General features: G+C 46.3%; 1 protein-coding gene across 7 annotated transcripts in view; it reads left to right on the top strand.

Annotated features, from left to right (window-relative positions):
- The first annotated feature begins 513 nt into the window (after positions 1–513).
- atg16l1 (ATG16 autophagy related 16-like 1 (S. cerevisiae)) overlaps positions 514–15,021 on the top strand; it is a 28,344-nt gene continuing 13,836 nt past the window's right edge. For 5 of the 7 annotated variants that reach the window (XM_004572556.4, XM_023153947.2, XM_023153946.2 and 2 more), the window contains exons 1-3: positions 2,422–2,530; positions 5,139–5,232; positions 5,308–5,410. In XM_004572556.4, coding sequence (XP_004572613.1) covers positions 2,425–2,530; positions 5,139–5,232; positions 5,308–5,410 — 303 coding nt within the window. In that variant the 5' untranslated portion in view covers positions 2,422–2,424. Of the gene's footprint in view, positions 699–2,418; positions 2,531–5,138; positions 5,233–5,307; positions 5,411–15,021 lie in introns of those variants that run through there. The other 2 variants (XM_004572552.4, XM_023153945.2) reach the window with 2 other exon arrangements.

The following is a 15,021-nucleotide window of genomic DNA, read 5'->3' as shown; positions in this document are numbered from 1 at the left end:
TAGACTTTGGTGAACAGAGGGGTTATATATAAAATTTAAAAATTACATGTTTTTCAAGTATCTTTATAACTCCGTGTTATTGTACTTACATTATAACCAATCCGGTCCTTTTTGTCCACTTGAAATATGTTTACAGAACTGTTGTTATATGTGTTGCAATATCTGCTGTCCTCTTGGCCAGATTAAAAATGTGTTTTTTAACAGTAATGTCAAGGAGATTTATTTAACTGGAAAAATAAAGGATATATAAAAGGCACTGCCAAAAACTGATTGCCACGTCTACCTTGTGACAGGAATGTTGTTTGTGGCTCAAGTTGGCTTGATGTCATTCATGAGGGAAACATTTGACATGTATTTCAGCTATTAGAGACCAACAAGTTATTTATAGCAGTTTAAATACGAGCAATCAGTTTTGGGCATAACACCGGAACACCACGCATACACACTCATTCTGGGCCATTCATTCAGCAGTGTCAATAAAGATTCACCAAAACAGTCAGTTATGACGTCATCTTCGTGCGGCCTCCCGGAAGTGCGCGCTGGAGTCAGAATGGCGCAGAAGTGGATCGGCGGCTGCAGCTCAGGTGTTGTTTGATGACAAATTCACCGAAAATCACCGGAAACCGGAGACCGGAGCGCGAGGTGGACGGGGATCTCGCGGAGGACACGCGCCGCCGTCGGGGACGCACACACGCGCAGTGAGTGTCCGCTACGCTTTGCGAGCCCCGCGGCTAGCATGCTAACGTGTTGAGTCACGGGGGTCCAAGTCCGCGAGCAGCCTCGCCGCGAGCTTCGGAGCACCCCAGGCCCGCCCGCAGGAGCCCTCCCGGCGGCCACGCTGCCGCGGAGAAATTCAGAGGACCGCTAGCCTGTTAGCACTGCTCTTCCTATGTTAGCATGCTAACAGAGAAGCTAGCCGTCCGCTCAGGGGAGCCGGGGTCCACCTGACGTCATCAATGTGTTTGTCTTTGTTGTGGGAGTTTAATCACGTGGTTCACCGCGTCGCTGTCGCCCGTGCTCCTCACCTGAGTTCACAGGTTGCTTAGTTATTCCGCCACCAGGAGGGGCTGATCAGAGTGACGTCATCCGACATAGCTGGACTCATCTCCACAAGGGGTGGGACAGAGGTCCAGGTAGCTCATGTGAACATGCAGGTTATATAGCAATCAGAAGTTTGGTGGTTTGAGCCCTGGGTGCCAAAGTGCCTTTGAGCAAGACACTGAACCCTGAGTTACTCTTTAGGTGTGTGTGTGTGCTTTAAAGTGCTTTGAGCACTCCAGTAGTTGAATCAGACCTGTCCATTTACAGACAGCTGTTAGTCAAAGAGGCTACGCCCCCAATAATGCAGGTTATTACCCAGGCATGTTTTCCACACCCTGTCAGGTGTTAAACATGGCCGTCTGTGGGACAGAGTCAGAGAGACTTTATTTATCCCCAAGGGACAATTAAGATGCAGACAGAGGCCCAAATACAGTGGGCCTCTGTTGGGTGTCAGAGGGATCGCAGCAGAGGTTGCACACCTGCAGGCCAGGTGAGACTTGACCAGCCTGAGCCTCTGTGTTTTCAGACAAAGATCTAGGAGGCGGGGCTTAAGATCCTATTTAGGCAATTTTAACACAGATTACAGGTTTTATTATTACCTATCAGCTGACATAGACTCTGTGGCCCAATCGGCTCTTCCACAAGCTGGAAACAGATGCAGAACAGGTGATGTTTCCTCTGGTTTTTTTACGTGCATGTTGTCAGTGTGCAGCTTCTTCTGGAAAGCAGTAAAAGATGCCCAGCAGCTAAGACTGCATGTGATGCTCCTGCTGAGTCACTGCAAACAGTGAACACACCTGTTCAGCCAATCACATTAATGCCCTCTGATTTGATTTCAGGTCTCCTTTATCAGGCTGTGGGACAGGAAGTGTTCATGTTTCCATGGAAACAGCTGTAATGTGTAGCCGTCATCTTAGAGACAAAGAGCAGCACTGAGTGCGCTCAGACACCAAATCATTCGCTGTAAATCAAATTTTATTCTCCCGCTCTGTGCTGAAGATTCTGCTGCTTCAGCTCTCAGATCATCATCATCATCCTTGATCATGGCTTTGATTGGTGCAAGCAGCATTCACAGGGTCATTCTGTGAGGAGGAAGAGTCGCATGACATGCAGAATACCCCTGTTTCATGTGAGTGCACACTGAGCCTGAAGCAGAGAGCCCAGGTTATCAGAGAGAGTTAGCTCTGACTGAGGTTAGGTTTTGTTGATCTAGTTAACTCAAAGAAAGCCTGGATATGTTGCACCTCCTCCGTAGTCATGGCCCTCTTACAACAATTCACCTGAACAGGTGTTTGGCCCTCTGTTAGACAGGTGGAGACTGCATTAATGGTCGAAGCTCTGTCTGGACCCAGCTGTGTGTGTTTGTGTGTGTGTCAGCAGGTGATGGCGGAGCGACGAGGCGAGTGTTTGTGGAAGAAACACGTGGCGGAGCAACTCAAGCTTAGAGACCGAGAGCAGAGACAGGCCTTCGAGGAGATCATCCTGCAGTGTGAGACACACACTCTTTCTTTAACCCTCTGTACTCGGTAGAATTCCCTGGAATGTTCCAGTTTCCAGAGGTTCAGATAGAAATCTTAAAGTTATTTTAAGAACTGCTGTAAGGCAGCAGCTGTAAGTTGGTTTGAAGTCAAAGATCGCAAGTAGCTGAGCTATATATGAACATTTCTTCATCTTCCTCCTTAAGTCTGAAGTGAAGTCAGAGCTCTAAAGCAGCGGTCCCCAACCACCGGGCCTCGGACCGGTACCGGTCCGTGAGTCGTTTGGTACCGGGCCGCGAGAGTTGAGGCTCAGGTGTGAAATGTATGGTTTTCAGGGTTTATATCGGTTTTCAGCGTTATTTTGTTATCGTTTTTATCGTTTACTCGGTTTTCCTGGGTCTTTTCACGTGTGTTATGAATACATTTTCTTTTTTTGGTACCGGTACTAGTTTTATTTTGTTGTATTTAAAGGCCGGTCCGTGAAAATATTTTCGGGCATAAACCGGTCCGTGGCGCAAAAAATGTTGGAGACCGCTGCTCTAAGACACACAAACCTGCATGAACACACTCAGTTAGATTAATTCAATTCAATTTTATTTATATAGCGCCAAATCACAACATAAGTTGCCTCAAGGCGCTTCATAGATACAGAGAAAAACCCAACAATCATATGACCCCCTATGAGCAGCACTTTGGCGACAGTGGGAAGGAAAAACTCCCTTTTAACAGGAAGAAACCTCCAGCAGAACCAGGCTCAGGGAGGGGCGGGGCAATTTGCTGCGACCGGTTGGGGTGAGAGAAGGAAGACAGGATAAAGACATGCTGTGGAAGAGAGACAGAGGTTAATAACAGATATGATTCAATGCAGAGAGGTCTGTTAATACATAGTGAGCGAGAAAGGTGACTGAAAAACTCAATGCATCATGGGAATCCCCCGGCAGCCTACGTCTATTGCAGCATAACTAAGGGAGGATTCAGGGTCACCTGGTCCAGCCCTAACTATATGCTTTAGCAAAAAGGAAAGTTTGAAGCCTGATCTTGAAAGTAGAGATAGTGTCTGTCTCCTGAATCCAAACTGGAAGCTGGTTCCACAGAAGAGGGGCCTGAAAACTGAAGGCTCTGCCTCCCATTCTACTTTTAAATACTCTAGGAACAACAAGTAGGCCTGCAGAGCGAGAGCGAAGTGCTCTAATAGGGTGATATGGTACTACAAGGTCATTAAGATAAGATGGGGCCTGATTATTTAAGACCTTGTATGTGAGGAGCAGGATTTTGAATTCTGGATTTAACAGGAAGCCAAAACAGGAGAAATCTGCTCTCTCTTTCTAGTCCCTGTCAGGACTCTTGCTGCAGCATTTTGGATTAGCTGAAGGCTTTTCAGTGAGTTTTTAGGACTTCCTGATAATAATGAATTACAGTAGTCCAGCCTGGAAGTAATAAATGCATGAACTAGTTTTTCAGCGTCACTCTGAGACAGGATATTTCTAACTTTAGAGATGTTGCACAAATGGAAGAAAGCAGTCTTACATATTTGTTTAATATGTGCATTGAAGGACATGTCCTGGTCAGAAATGACTCCAAGGTTCCTCACAGCGTTACTGGAGGCCAAGGTAATGCCATCCAGAGTAAGAATCTGCTTAGATACCATATTTCTAAGATTTTCAGGGCCGAGTACAATAACCTCAGTTTGATCTGAATTAAGAAGCAGAAAGTTAGCGGCCATCCAGGTCTTTATGTCTTTTAGACATTCCTGCAGTTTAACTCATTGGTGTGTGTTATCTGGCTTCATGGACAGATAGAGCTGGGTGTCATCAGCATAGCAGTGTAAATGTATGCTATGTCTTCTAATGATGCTGCCTAAGGGAAGCATGTATAATGTAAACAGAATTGGTCCTAGCACTGAACCCTGTGGAACTCCATAATTAACCTCAGTGTGTGAAGAGGACTCTCCATTTACATGCACAAACTGGAGTCTATTAGATAGATATGATACAAACCACTGCAGTGCAGTACCTGTAATACCTACAGCATGTTCTAATCGCTCTAATAGGATATTATGGTCGACAGTATTGAATGCTGCACTGAGGTCTAGCAGGATTAGACCCACATGACTACGCCCTGCCAAACAACAGCAGGAGCTGATTAGAAGCTAGGCTTGAGTGTCCTAAAAATCACACTTCCACTCTGATGAAGAATGACTACGTTCTCAGTTCGACTCGTGTTGGTCACCAAGTGTCCAACAACGTAAGCTCCACTGACAGCAGCTAACAGCAGTTAGCAGAGGCCGTCGGCAGCACAGAGCAGTGTGCCCACAGAAGCACTCAGCGACACATCAACTCATCGCAGTGAAGCCTTTCAGAGCTCTGCTTCGTAGGTTGCTGTGGTGACGCCCCCTTGACATTAACACGGTGCTGACTCCCATGTTGGATTTAAACATGGCTGCAGCTCACACACCTGTACAGCTGACTGGAGCTGTCGTGTCGGCGCTCAGGAGGACCTGACTAACCCTGAGTGCAGCTGACAGAAGGAAGCTCCACCCACACACTTGTCAGCCACCTACAGCGTAGCGTCCATGTTGTTTGAGTTGTCATAGTTGTTGATGTATTGATGGGTTTTCAGATAACCGTCTCCTGGAGAAGGCGGACCTGCAGGCTGTTCTATCGGAGCGTTACCAGGCCGACAAATATGACGTTCAGAGAGGCCACGAGTCCAGGTGAGTGTAAGGCGTGCTGGTGTGTGCTGTCACTCGTCGGCGTGTTGTCTAACGTGTCTCTGTGTCCCGTGGCAGTGCGGCGGACTCGAGTCGCAGCGACGCTCTGCAGCAGGAGATGGCTCAGATGAGGATTCGGCACCAGGAGGAGCTGACGGAGCTGCACAAGAAACGAGGCGAGGTGAGTGCTTGCCGGCATGCCGCCAAGCCTGAGGCGTGTGTGCGGGGAGGCGGGGTTAGGGGGACGTACAGGTGCAAGTTACTGAGCTGTGTTAGTGCACACGGTAAGGGAAAACCTGGAGTGTTTCCTGTGTGACACGCTCAGTTTGCTCCTCAATAATCCGGCAACAGAGTGACTACTCGCAGCGCCGTGACATTGTTTTAAACAGACAGTGGATGGAGGCTGCTTTGCGTGTTTGCCGACGCGCTGTGGCCGCTCACATGTTGGTGGTGAAACAAGGCTCTGCTTCACCCACACACCGCTGGCCCACCCAAGACTGAAGTGCCTCTTTGTGCCACGCCCACTGCTTAAACCGCCGCCAGGTCTGTTTTCCTGAAGCTGCCTGAAACAGGTGAGGATGACAGGACGTCAGTCGCAGGGACGTGCTCGCAGTTCTGATCATGTGAGGGAATTCGCAACTAATCACATGATTCCTGACCATCACTAACAGGAAGTGATGTCACAGTGATAGTTGATACTTTCTGTCAGCTGACATCCTCTGACTCATGGAAACTCTGAGCTGCTGACATGTGACACACGAGGCTTTATAGCAGGAAGTGTGAATGTTTGACTTTCAGTTCTCTCTCCTGCTGCAGCTCATCACAGTGAGCGAGGGCTGGTGGAGGTGCAGTCGTGTGCTGGAGAGCTCCACCTCTGAATACTGAGTGCTGATGGCGATGATGTCACAGCTCCAAATGGAGCGTAAAGCTGTTTCTGGCTTAATTTAGTACATCCTAATTTGCTGGTTGTTGTCATAACAATGCGTCCGAGCGAAATAATTAGTGTGCGTCACAAACGCTACAACAAAGGTCGATAGCGTTTCTCCAGACTCAGGGGAACACTCATCGAGTGACGCCACTGACCAGCGAATCGGTGACATGTAGTCTGATGACGACACATTTTAGTACCTGCTCAGTTCACTTGGAACCCCGTTCGTACAGGTACTACAGAAGTATCTGGTACTACGAAGGTACCACGTCCTATGACCTAATGCAAAACCTTGAAAAGCAAAGACCAAGACAGACTTTTAATTAGACTCAATCAAGAACCCACCCACCACTTTAATCACACTCTAGATCTTGTTTTAACATATGGCATAGAAACTGAACATTTAAGTGTTTCCTGAAAACCCTCTCCTGTCTGATCATTTCCTGATAACATTTACATTTACAATAATTGATTACACAGCGGTGGAATGCCAGGTATGGAACGCCAGGACTGCCATAATGAATTAATTAAATACACCATTAAATAATTAATTAAATGTGGCAATAATTAATTAAAATTGGAATTAATTAAATAAATAAATAGTTATGACACATGTAATTAATTAATTATTGACACATTTAATTAATTATTGACACATTTAATTAATTATTTAATGATATATTTATTTATTTCATTTTGGCAGTCTTGGCGCCTGGCTCTCATCATGAAATAATCTGTCAGCCTCACCCATCAAACTCAGGGGGCGGGGTTAACGCTAATCGAGTCAAAACCATTGCTTTGGCCTGGTGGCCATTGTTTCTAGCACACAACAACCGGCATGTAGAAGCTAACAGAACTGAACTTTGAAAAACCCTGTTTGTGTGTCACCAAATACCGTTTTAATATTTTTTTAGCCGAGAATGTAGTGGTTTAATCTTCATGTGTCTGGTCGGTTTGTCAAGATACAGCCTCTTTGCAAAAGTGTTTCGATGATTTCGGAGATGTCTGCCCAGTCTCACGGCAAAGCGTGGGATAAATGGCCTGGCCTGTATTTATATAGCGCTTTACTAGTCCCTAAGGACCCCAAAGCGCTTTACATATCCAGTCATCCACCCAGTCACGCACACATTCACACACTGGTGATGGCAGCTACATTGTAGCCACAGCCACCCTGGGGCGCACTGACAGAGGCGAGGCTGCCGGACACTGGCGCCACCGGGCCCTCTGACCACCACCAGTAGGCAACGGGTGAAGTGTCTTGCCCAAGGACACAACGACTGAGACTGTCCGAGCCGGGGCTCGAACCGGCAACCTTCCGATTACAAGGCGAACTCCCAACTCTTGAGCCACGATCGCCCGGGATAGACCCGTTCGCCTCGCAAGCAATCCCACCGACAAAGCGCAGGCCCCGGTACACAGCTGTAATAACCCCCGCTGACTTCTTTTACTGAGGTTATATTTTTCGATGTTTTATTTCCTGATGTTCTTATGTGTCCTACGTGTTTCAGTCGCCAATTCTGAATTATAACTAACATTAAAAACATGTTTAAGGAGGAGAGAGAGCAAATAAATCTGTTTAACATCTGATCTTTGGGTTTTTGTTCAGTAATCAGCGTGACCTGTGTATAAACACATAAAAGAGATAACGTTGGTGTTTCCGTCATGTAGTAACTGCTGGCTTTAACTGTACAAAGGTTGTTCGACACTATGAAACACATACAGACTTCATGATGTTCGGCTAATATTTTTATTGTGAATATTAATCATGCTGACCTCGCTCTGTACACCACGCAGCGAGGTCAGCATATCCACGATATCCTCAGCTCCATGAGTTAACACAAAGTTTCCCAGCTGACTATCTAACTTCCAACTATTCCAGAGACGTGAAAATATACAGCATAAAGAAAAGTGTAAGAGACTCAGCAGCAGATTAGAATAACAGTTATACATTTAATAAATCACCAAATGAATCCAAGAAACGAGCAAACCTGTTCCGACAATTTGAATTTGTATTCCCTCAGCTGCAGACTCGCTGCTGTTTAAATGTTTGAGAGGAAGATTAGATATAAAAAACGTCAAACATAGACTCAGTCTGCCTTCACATTTGATATGAGGCCAGCACGTATAGTGGCCTCAGCAGGCTATTACTGAAATACACGTGCTATATCATAAACTATGATATAAACAGGGAGGTCCTATTAACATGTTTAGTTTTAAAGGACACCTTCCTGCCTTTAGTCTCATTCATGAGCAGTATTCGTTTTCTTCTAACATCCAGAAGTCTGCACAATGTGTTTCATAGTTTGTAACAAGCCTTTGACAGGTAAACATAACATGACCGAAAAAGCAAAAAAAAAAAAAAAAAAAAAAAGAGAGAGAGAGAGTGTTGACATAAGAAGAGAAAATGCTCTCAATTATGGAGACAGACAAATGGTTCATTTATGTTTGATGTGTGTTTATTCCTCCCTAAATATCGTCGGTGAAGTTTGCCATGCATGTCAGATTTTCCTGCGCATTTTTATACCTCTGCCAACAGAGAGAGAAAAAAAATCACATTCTAACAGACAGCTGGTGCTTAGAATACAGTTGAATAACTATTAAAAAACAGATGATATTTAGATGATAGTTCAGTCTAACACATGTGCCAGTGAACCATTAAACGTCTGTGAAACTATGCAGTTATGAAACGTAACTTTAACCTCAGCCAAACCGATTTGCTCAGTTGTAAATAAAACAGCGAAGTAAACGTGACCCGACAGACAGAACCTGAGTGAATGAAGTCCAGCGTTTAACCACTGAGAGCTAAAACTCAGCTGAGGTTTGAAAGCTGTGTGCCGGTGATTGGACATCAGCCGCTGATAAAGCTGTTCGCCTATAAAGTGCTCTGTAAGGAAACGAGCTCCAGCAGCTCTGCGCTCGGGGAAAACACTATATTTACTTATCTTGTGCAGAAAAATGCGCTGACATTGCGTTATATCGAGCACCGGCTGCCCAGTTAAACTGTGACTATCACCAGGTAACTAGGCGTGTTTCTTGAATTAGCAGCAGGTGTTAAACAGCTGACAGATGAGGAGGAGGATGCATGCAGGTAAACTGAGGGTCTGTTGAGCTGATCGCTGGTTTCGTGAGAAAAATGTCAGCTCGTTCTTTATGTTACAGAAGCACAGAGACACAAGACCAGGCGGAAAGAGACGATTGTTCGGTGAAAATGAGAATCTGCAAATGCAACATGTGGAACACGGAGAGTGGAAAATGTAAACAAACCGGTTAACGTAACCCCCTGGGTGCACTCTGCATGCTAATTGTTAGCAGAGCGAGTGAAATCTCGGAAAACATCTGAGCACTTTTGCAAACATGTTCTATGTTGACAACCTGACCAGACGTACGTCGCGACATTCGCGGCTAAAACACTGTTAAAAGTGTAGCTGGTGACAGAAAAACGGGGTATTTTAAAACTACACCACCACCATTGCTGCCTGTGATTTGATCTGCATTCTGGGATAACTGGCTGCCCCAAGTCTACACAAGCAATCGATTATCTAGGATCGACCTGTTTTGACTTACTTTGCACGGCAACCAATCAAATGTTAGAGAAGCTGCATGGGCAGCGTTAACCCCGCCCCCTGAGTTTGATGGGTGAGGCTGACAGATAAAATTATTTCAAGATGAGAGCCAGGCACCAGGACTGCCAAAATGAAATAAATAAATATATCATTAAATAATTAATTAAATGTGTCAGTAATTAATGAAATGTGTCAATAATTAATTAAAATGTGAAATACATAAATAATTAATTAAATGTGGCAATAATTAATTAAAATGTGAAATACATAAATAATTAAATGTGTCAATAATTAATTAATTACATGTGTCATAACTATTTAATTAATTAATTCCAATTTTAATTAATTATTGCCACATTTAATTAATTATTTAATGGTGTATTTAATTAATTCATTATGGCAGTCCTGGCGTTCCATAGCCAGGACCTATATAATGAATTAATTTAATACACCATTAAATAATTTATTAAATGTGGCAATAATTAATTTAAAATTAATTAAAATTTTAAATTAATTAAATAAATATTATTGACACATTTAATTAATGATTTAATGTTGTATTTATCCATCCATCCATCTTCATCCGCTTTATCCGGGGCCGGGTCGCGGGGGCAGCAGCCTAAGCAGAGAAGCCCAGACCTCCTTCTCCCCAGCCTCCTCCTCCAGCTTATCCGAGGGAACACCAAGGCGTTCCCTGGCCAGCCGAGAGATATAATCTCTCCAGCGTGTCCTGGGTCTGTTGATCGTCAGTCCTGCTGCTTCACACTCTGCTGCGAACCATTCTAGTGCGAGCTGGAGGCCATCACCCGATGAAGCCAACAGAACCACATCATCCGCGAAAAGCAGAGATGAGATTCTGAGGCCACCGAAGTGAAAGCCCTCCGCCACTTGGCTGCGCCTAGAAATCCTGTCCATAAAAATTATGAACAGAACCGGAGACAAAGGGCAGCCCTGGCGGAGCCCATCACCCACCGGGAACGAGTCCGACTTATTGCTGGCAATGCGAACCAAGCTCTTGCAACGGTTGTATAGCGATCGAATGGCCCGTAGCAATGGGCCAGACACCCCATACTCCTGCAACACCTCCCACAGGACACCCCGAGGGACACAGTCGAATGCCTTCTCCAAGTCCACAAAACACATGTAGACTGGTTGGGCAAACTCCCATGCACCCTCAAGTATCCTTGAGAGGATAAAGAGCTGGTCCAGTGTTCCGCGACCAGGACGAAAACCGCATTGTTCCTCCTGTATCCGAGGTTCGACTAACGGACGAACTCTCCTTTCCAGCACCCTGGCATAGACTTTCCCAGGGAGGCTGAGGAGTGTGATTCCCCTGTAGTTGGAACACACCCTCCGGTCCCCTTTCTTAAAGATAGGGACCACCACCCCGTTCTGCCAGTCCAGGGGTACTGCTCCTGATCTCCACGCAACATTGTAGAGGCGTGTCAACCAGGACAGCCCTACAACGTCATTCCATTTGGGCTGTTGATACCTGTCAGCTGCCTCCGGAGTCCCACAGGCTAACCAAGCCAGATAGGACTCCTTCTTCAGCCTGGTGGCTCCCCTCACCTCTGGTGTCCACCATTTGGTTCGGGGATTACCACCACGGCAGGCACATTGGCCACAGCTCAATGCAGCAGCTTCAGCATTGGAGACGTTGAACATGGTCCATTCGGACTCAATGTCCCCAGTCTCCCTCGGAATGCTGTTGAAGCTCTGCCGGAGGTGTGCGTTGAAGATTTCATGGACTGGGGCCTCTGCTAGACGTTCCCAGCACACCCTCACTACGCGTTTAGGTGCACCAGGTCTGTCCAGCGTTCTCCCCCGCCACCTGATCCAACTCACCACCAGGTGGTGATCAGTTGACAGCTCAGCCCCTCTCTTTACCCGAGTGTCCAGAACATATGGTCGCAGGTCTACTGATACGATTACAAAATCGATCATCGACCTGCGGCCTAGAGCGTCCTGGTGCCACGTGCACTTATGGACACTCTTATGTTCGAACAAGGTGTTCATTATGGCTAAACTGGGATTTGCACAGAAGTCCAATAACAAAACACCACTCGGGTTCAGATCAGGGAGGCCGTTCCTCCCAATCACGCCCCTCCAGGTCTCGCTGTCATAACCCACATGAGCATTGAAGTCTCTCAGCAGGACAACAGTCTCCAGGTGGAGCACCTTCCAGCACCCCACCCAGGGACTCTAAGAAGGCTGGGTACTCTGAACTGCCACTCGGCGCATAAGTGCAGATGACAGTCAGGACCCATTACCCGACCCTAAGGCGCAGGGAACAAACCCTCTCATCCACCGGGAAGAACCCCAACGTACCGGCAGCAAGCCGAGGGGATATTAGAATACCCACCCCAGCCCACCGCCTCTCACCAGGGGCAACTCCAGACTGAGACAGAGTCCAGCCCCTCTCCAGGAGACTGGTTCCAGAGCCCAAGCCATGCGTAGAGGCGAGCCCGACTATATCTAGCCGGTACCTCTCAACCTCACGCACTAACTCAGGCTCCTTCCTCACCAGAGAGGTGACATTCCATGTCTCAATTGCCAGTCTTGGTAGCCGGGGATCAGTTCGCCAGGGCCTCCGCTCCTGGCCACCGCCCAGCACACAATGCACCCGACCCATATGGCGCCTCCTGCGTGTAGTGGGCCTGCGGGAGGATGGGCCCATGTCCCCTTTTCGGGTTGTGCCTGGCCGGGCCCCATGGACTAAGGCCCGGCCACCAGAAGCTCGCCCTCGGGCACCCTCCCCGGGCCTGTCTCCAGGACGAGGCCCTGGTAACCCTATCCCTGGCAGGGTAAACTGTTCCCTCGATGTTTTCTTCATAAGGATCTTCTGAATCGCTCCTTGTCTGGTCCCTCACCCAGGACCAATTTGCCATGGGAGACCCTACCAGGGCAAAAGCCCCTGGTAGGGTCTCACATGGTCTGGGACACACAGACCCTCCACCACGATAAGGTAGCGATTCACGGAGAGAATTGTATTGTTGTATTTAATTAATTCATTTTGGCACACTTGACTCCTTCAGGTCTCACCATAAAATCATTTGATCTGTCACCCATCAAACCCAGGGGGCGGGGTTAACGCTGATCGAGTCAAAACCGTTGCTTTGGCCTGGTGGCCATTGTTTTTGAAGGCGTTTCTGCACACCAACAACCAGCATGTTGAAACTAACATTTACTGAGGTTATATTTATCGGGATTTTATTTCCTGATGTTTGTATGTGTCCTACGTGTTTCAGTCGCCAATTCTGAATTATAACTAACATTAAAAACATATTTAAGGAGGAGAGAGAGCAAAAAAATCTGATTAACATCTGATCTTTGTGTTTTTGTTCAGTAGTCAGCGTGACCTGCCTATAAATACTTACTTAGTACTTAGTTCCTCCTACGCCGAGCGGCGCATCAGGCAGCTAGTGATCTCCATCGATGTCGGTCAGCAGCGACTGCTTCAGCTTCGTCCCAGGCAATGTCGACAGTTCTCAGGTCGTCCATAAATGTTCGACGCCATGTGGTCTTTGGTCGGCCTTGCTTTCGCTTGCCAGTTCGTGGACGCCATGTCATGGCAATCTTAGCTGGGCGATGAGGGGGTAGGCGTAAAATATGTCCCGCAAAGCGAAAGCGTCTTTCTGCAACAACATCGGCTAATGGGCGGGTGCCTGCTCTTCGTAGGACCTCCTCATTTGTTATTCGGTCCCGGTAGGAAATTCTCAGGATTCGCCGCAAGCCACGTTGTTGAAGCACGTTCAGGTGTTGAATAGTTGCACTTGTTGAGCGCCAGGTTTCACTAGCGTAAAGTGCAGTAGGGAAGATAAATGCATAAACTTTATTAAAAGAGATAACGTTGGTGTTTCCGTCATGTGGTAACTGTTAGGTTTAACTGTACCAAGGTTGTTCGACACTGTGAAACACATACAGACTTCATGATGTTTGCCTCATATTTTTATTGTGAATATTAATCATGAGGGTAAACGGCCCTGTACACCACGGAGCGAGGTCAGCATCTCCACGATATCTTCAGCTCTCTGAGTTAACCGTTTCACAGCTGGGTCACATGAAAGTGTCGGCAGCATCAAACTAATCTGTCATCTACGAATAATTCACGGGTCATATCAATATTATTTTACAGAAAATCATCCTTATTACGGCCAACTATTCCAGAGATGTGAAAATCTACAGCATAAAGAACACAAAAATATAGCAACGCAACACTGTAACAGAGATGAACGCGTCAGTTTGTTACAGATCAAAGTGGAATGAAAGTGATTGGTTGAACAGGTGTTCGTGATCTGTGTTATCTGTGTTTTCATCAGCGTAAGAGACTCAGCAGCAGATTAGAATAACATTTGTACATTTAATAAATCACCAAATTAATACATGAAATGATCAAACCTACTCCGACAGTTCAGAATCAGAATACTATATTGATCCGTAGAGGAATTTATGTTGGTTACAGTTAGGGCTGCACAATTTTGCATAAAATAAGAATCACGATTTTTGTGCTTAGAATTGAGATCACGATTCTCTCACGATTTTCTTTTCCAATATAAACATTTATTGCACTTATTAACTGCACATCAACTTCGTAACAGTTGAGACTGAACATAAAAACAGTAAATGAACATAAAAATAAATGTCTCACATTTTGTCATTGCTGCAAAATGTACTGCTTGTAATTCCGTCTCGTGTTCGACGCTGCATGTATAGAGCAGGTACTGCAACAATAGAAAACTAGTTGCGGGACGGCACTGTGTAGCGTTTGTCTAGGGTGTTGATCATTTTCCTAAATCCCTCATTTTGCAGTGTTGATGGGAGCCATATCTTTAGCCAGGTGATAAGTGATAGCCTCCGTAATTTCTTTGTGCTTGCGGGAGTTCAGCGGGTATGGGGAAGCGCTGTATAAGGTTCCGTTATTGATGTTTGGGTGGTTGACCGGGACTGATTTTCTTCTGTCAGTTTCTTGACCTTTACAGCTTCGTCATCTCTCAGGTCTGGGCCTCTTTGCTTAGGCTGCTGCCCCCGCGAACCGGGGAAGCGGAAGAAGATGGATGGATAGATAGTATTCTGTAATGGAATACATTTTAAAAGTAACCTTCCCAACACTGCGGATGCGTTATCGTTGGGAATGTCCTGGTGCATCCATGATTTGGGGAAACACTCCTGGTATTCCTTCTGACTCCATACCAGTGCTGAGAGCTCATCGATTTTATTTGATATCGGCAGACACGGGTTGTACCTCCTCCTTGCTTTGAGCCACCGCTGTCTCACCGCCTCCTTCCTTCTTCTTTTCTGTCC

The sequence above is a fragment of the Maylandia zebra genome, linkage group LG14 (genome assembly GCF_041146795.1).
Source record: "Maylandia zebra isolate NMK-2024a linkage group LG14, Mzebra_GT3a, whole genome shotgun sequence".
Taxonomy (NCBI): Eukaryota; Metazoa; Chordata; class Actinopteri; order Cichliformes; family Cichlidae; genus Maylandia; species Maylandia zebra.
The sequence above is the reverse complement of the archived record's forward strand: the minus strand, read 5'-3'. Positions and strand labels throughout refer to the sequence as shown.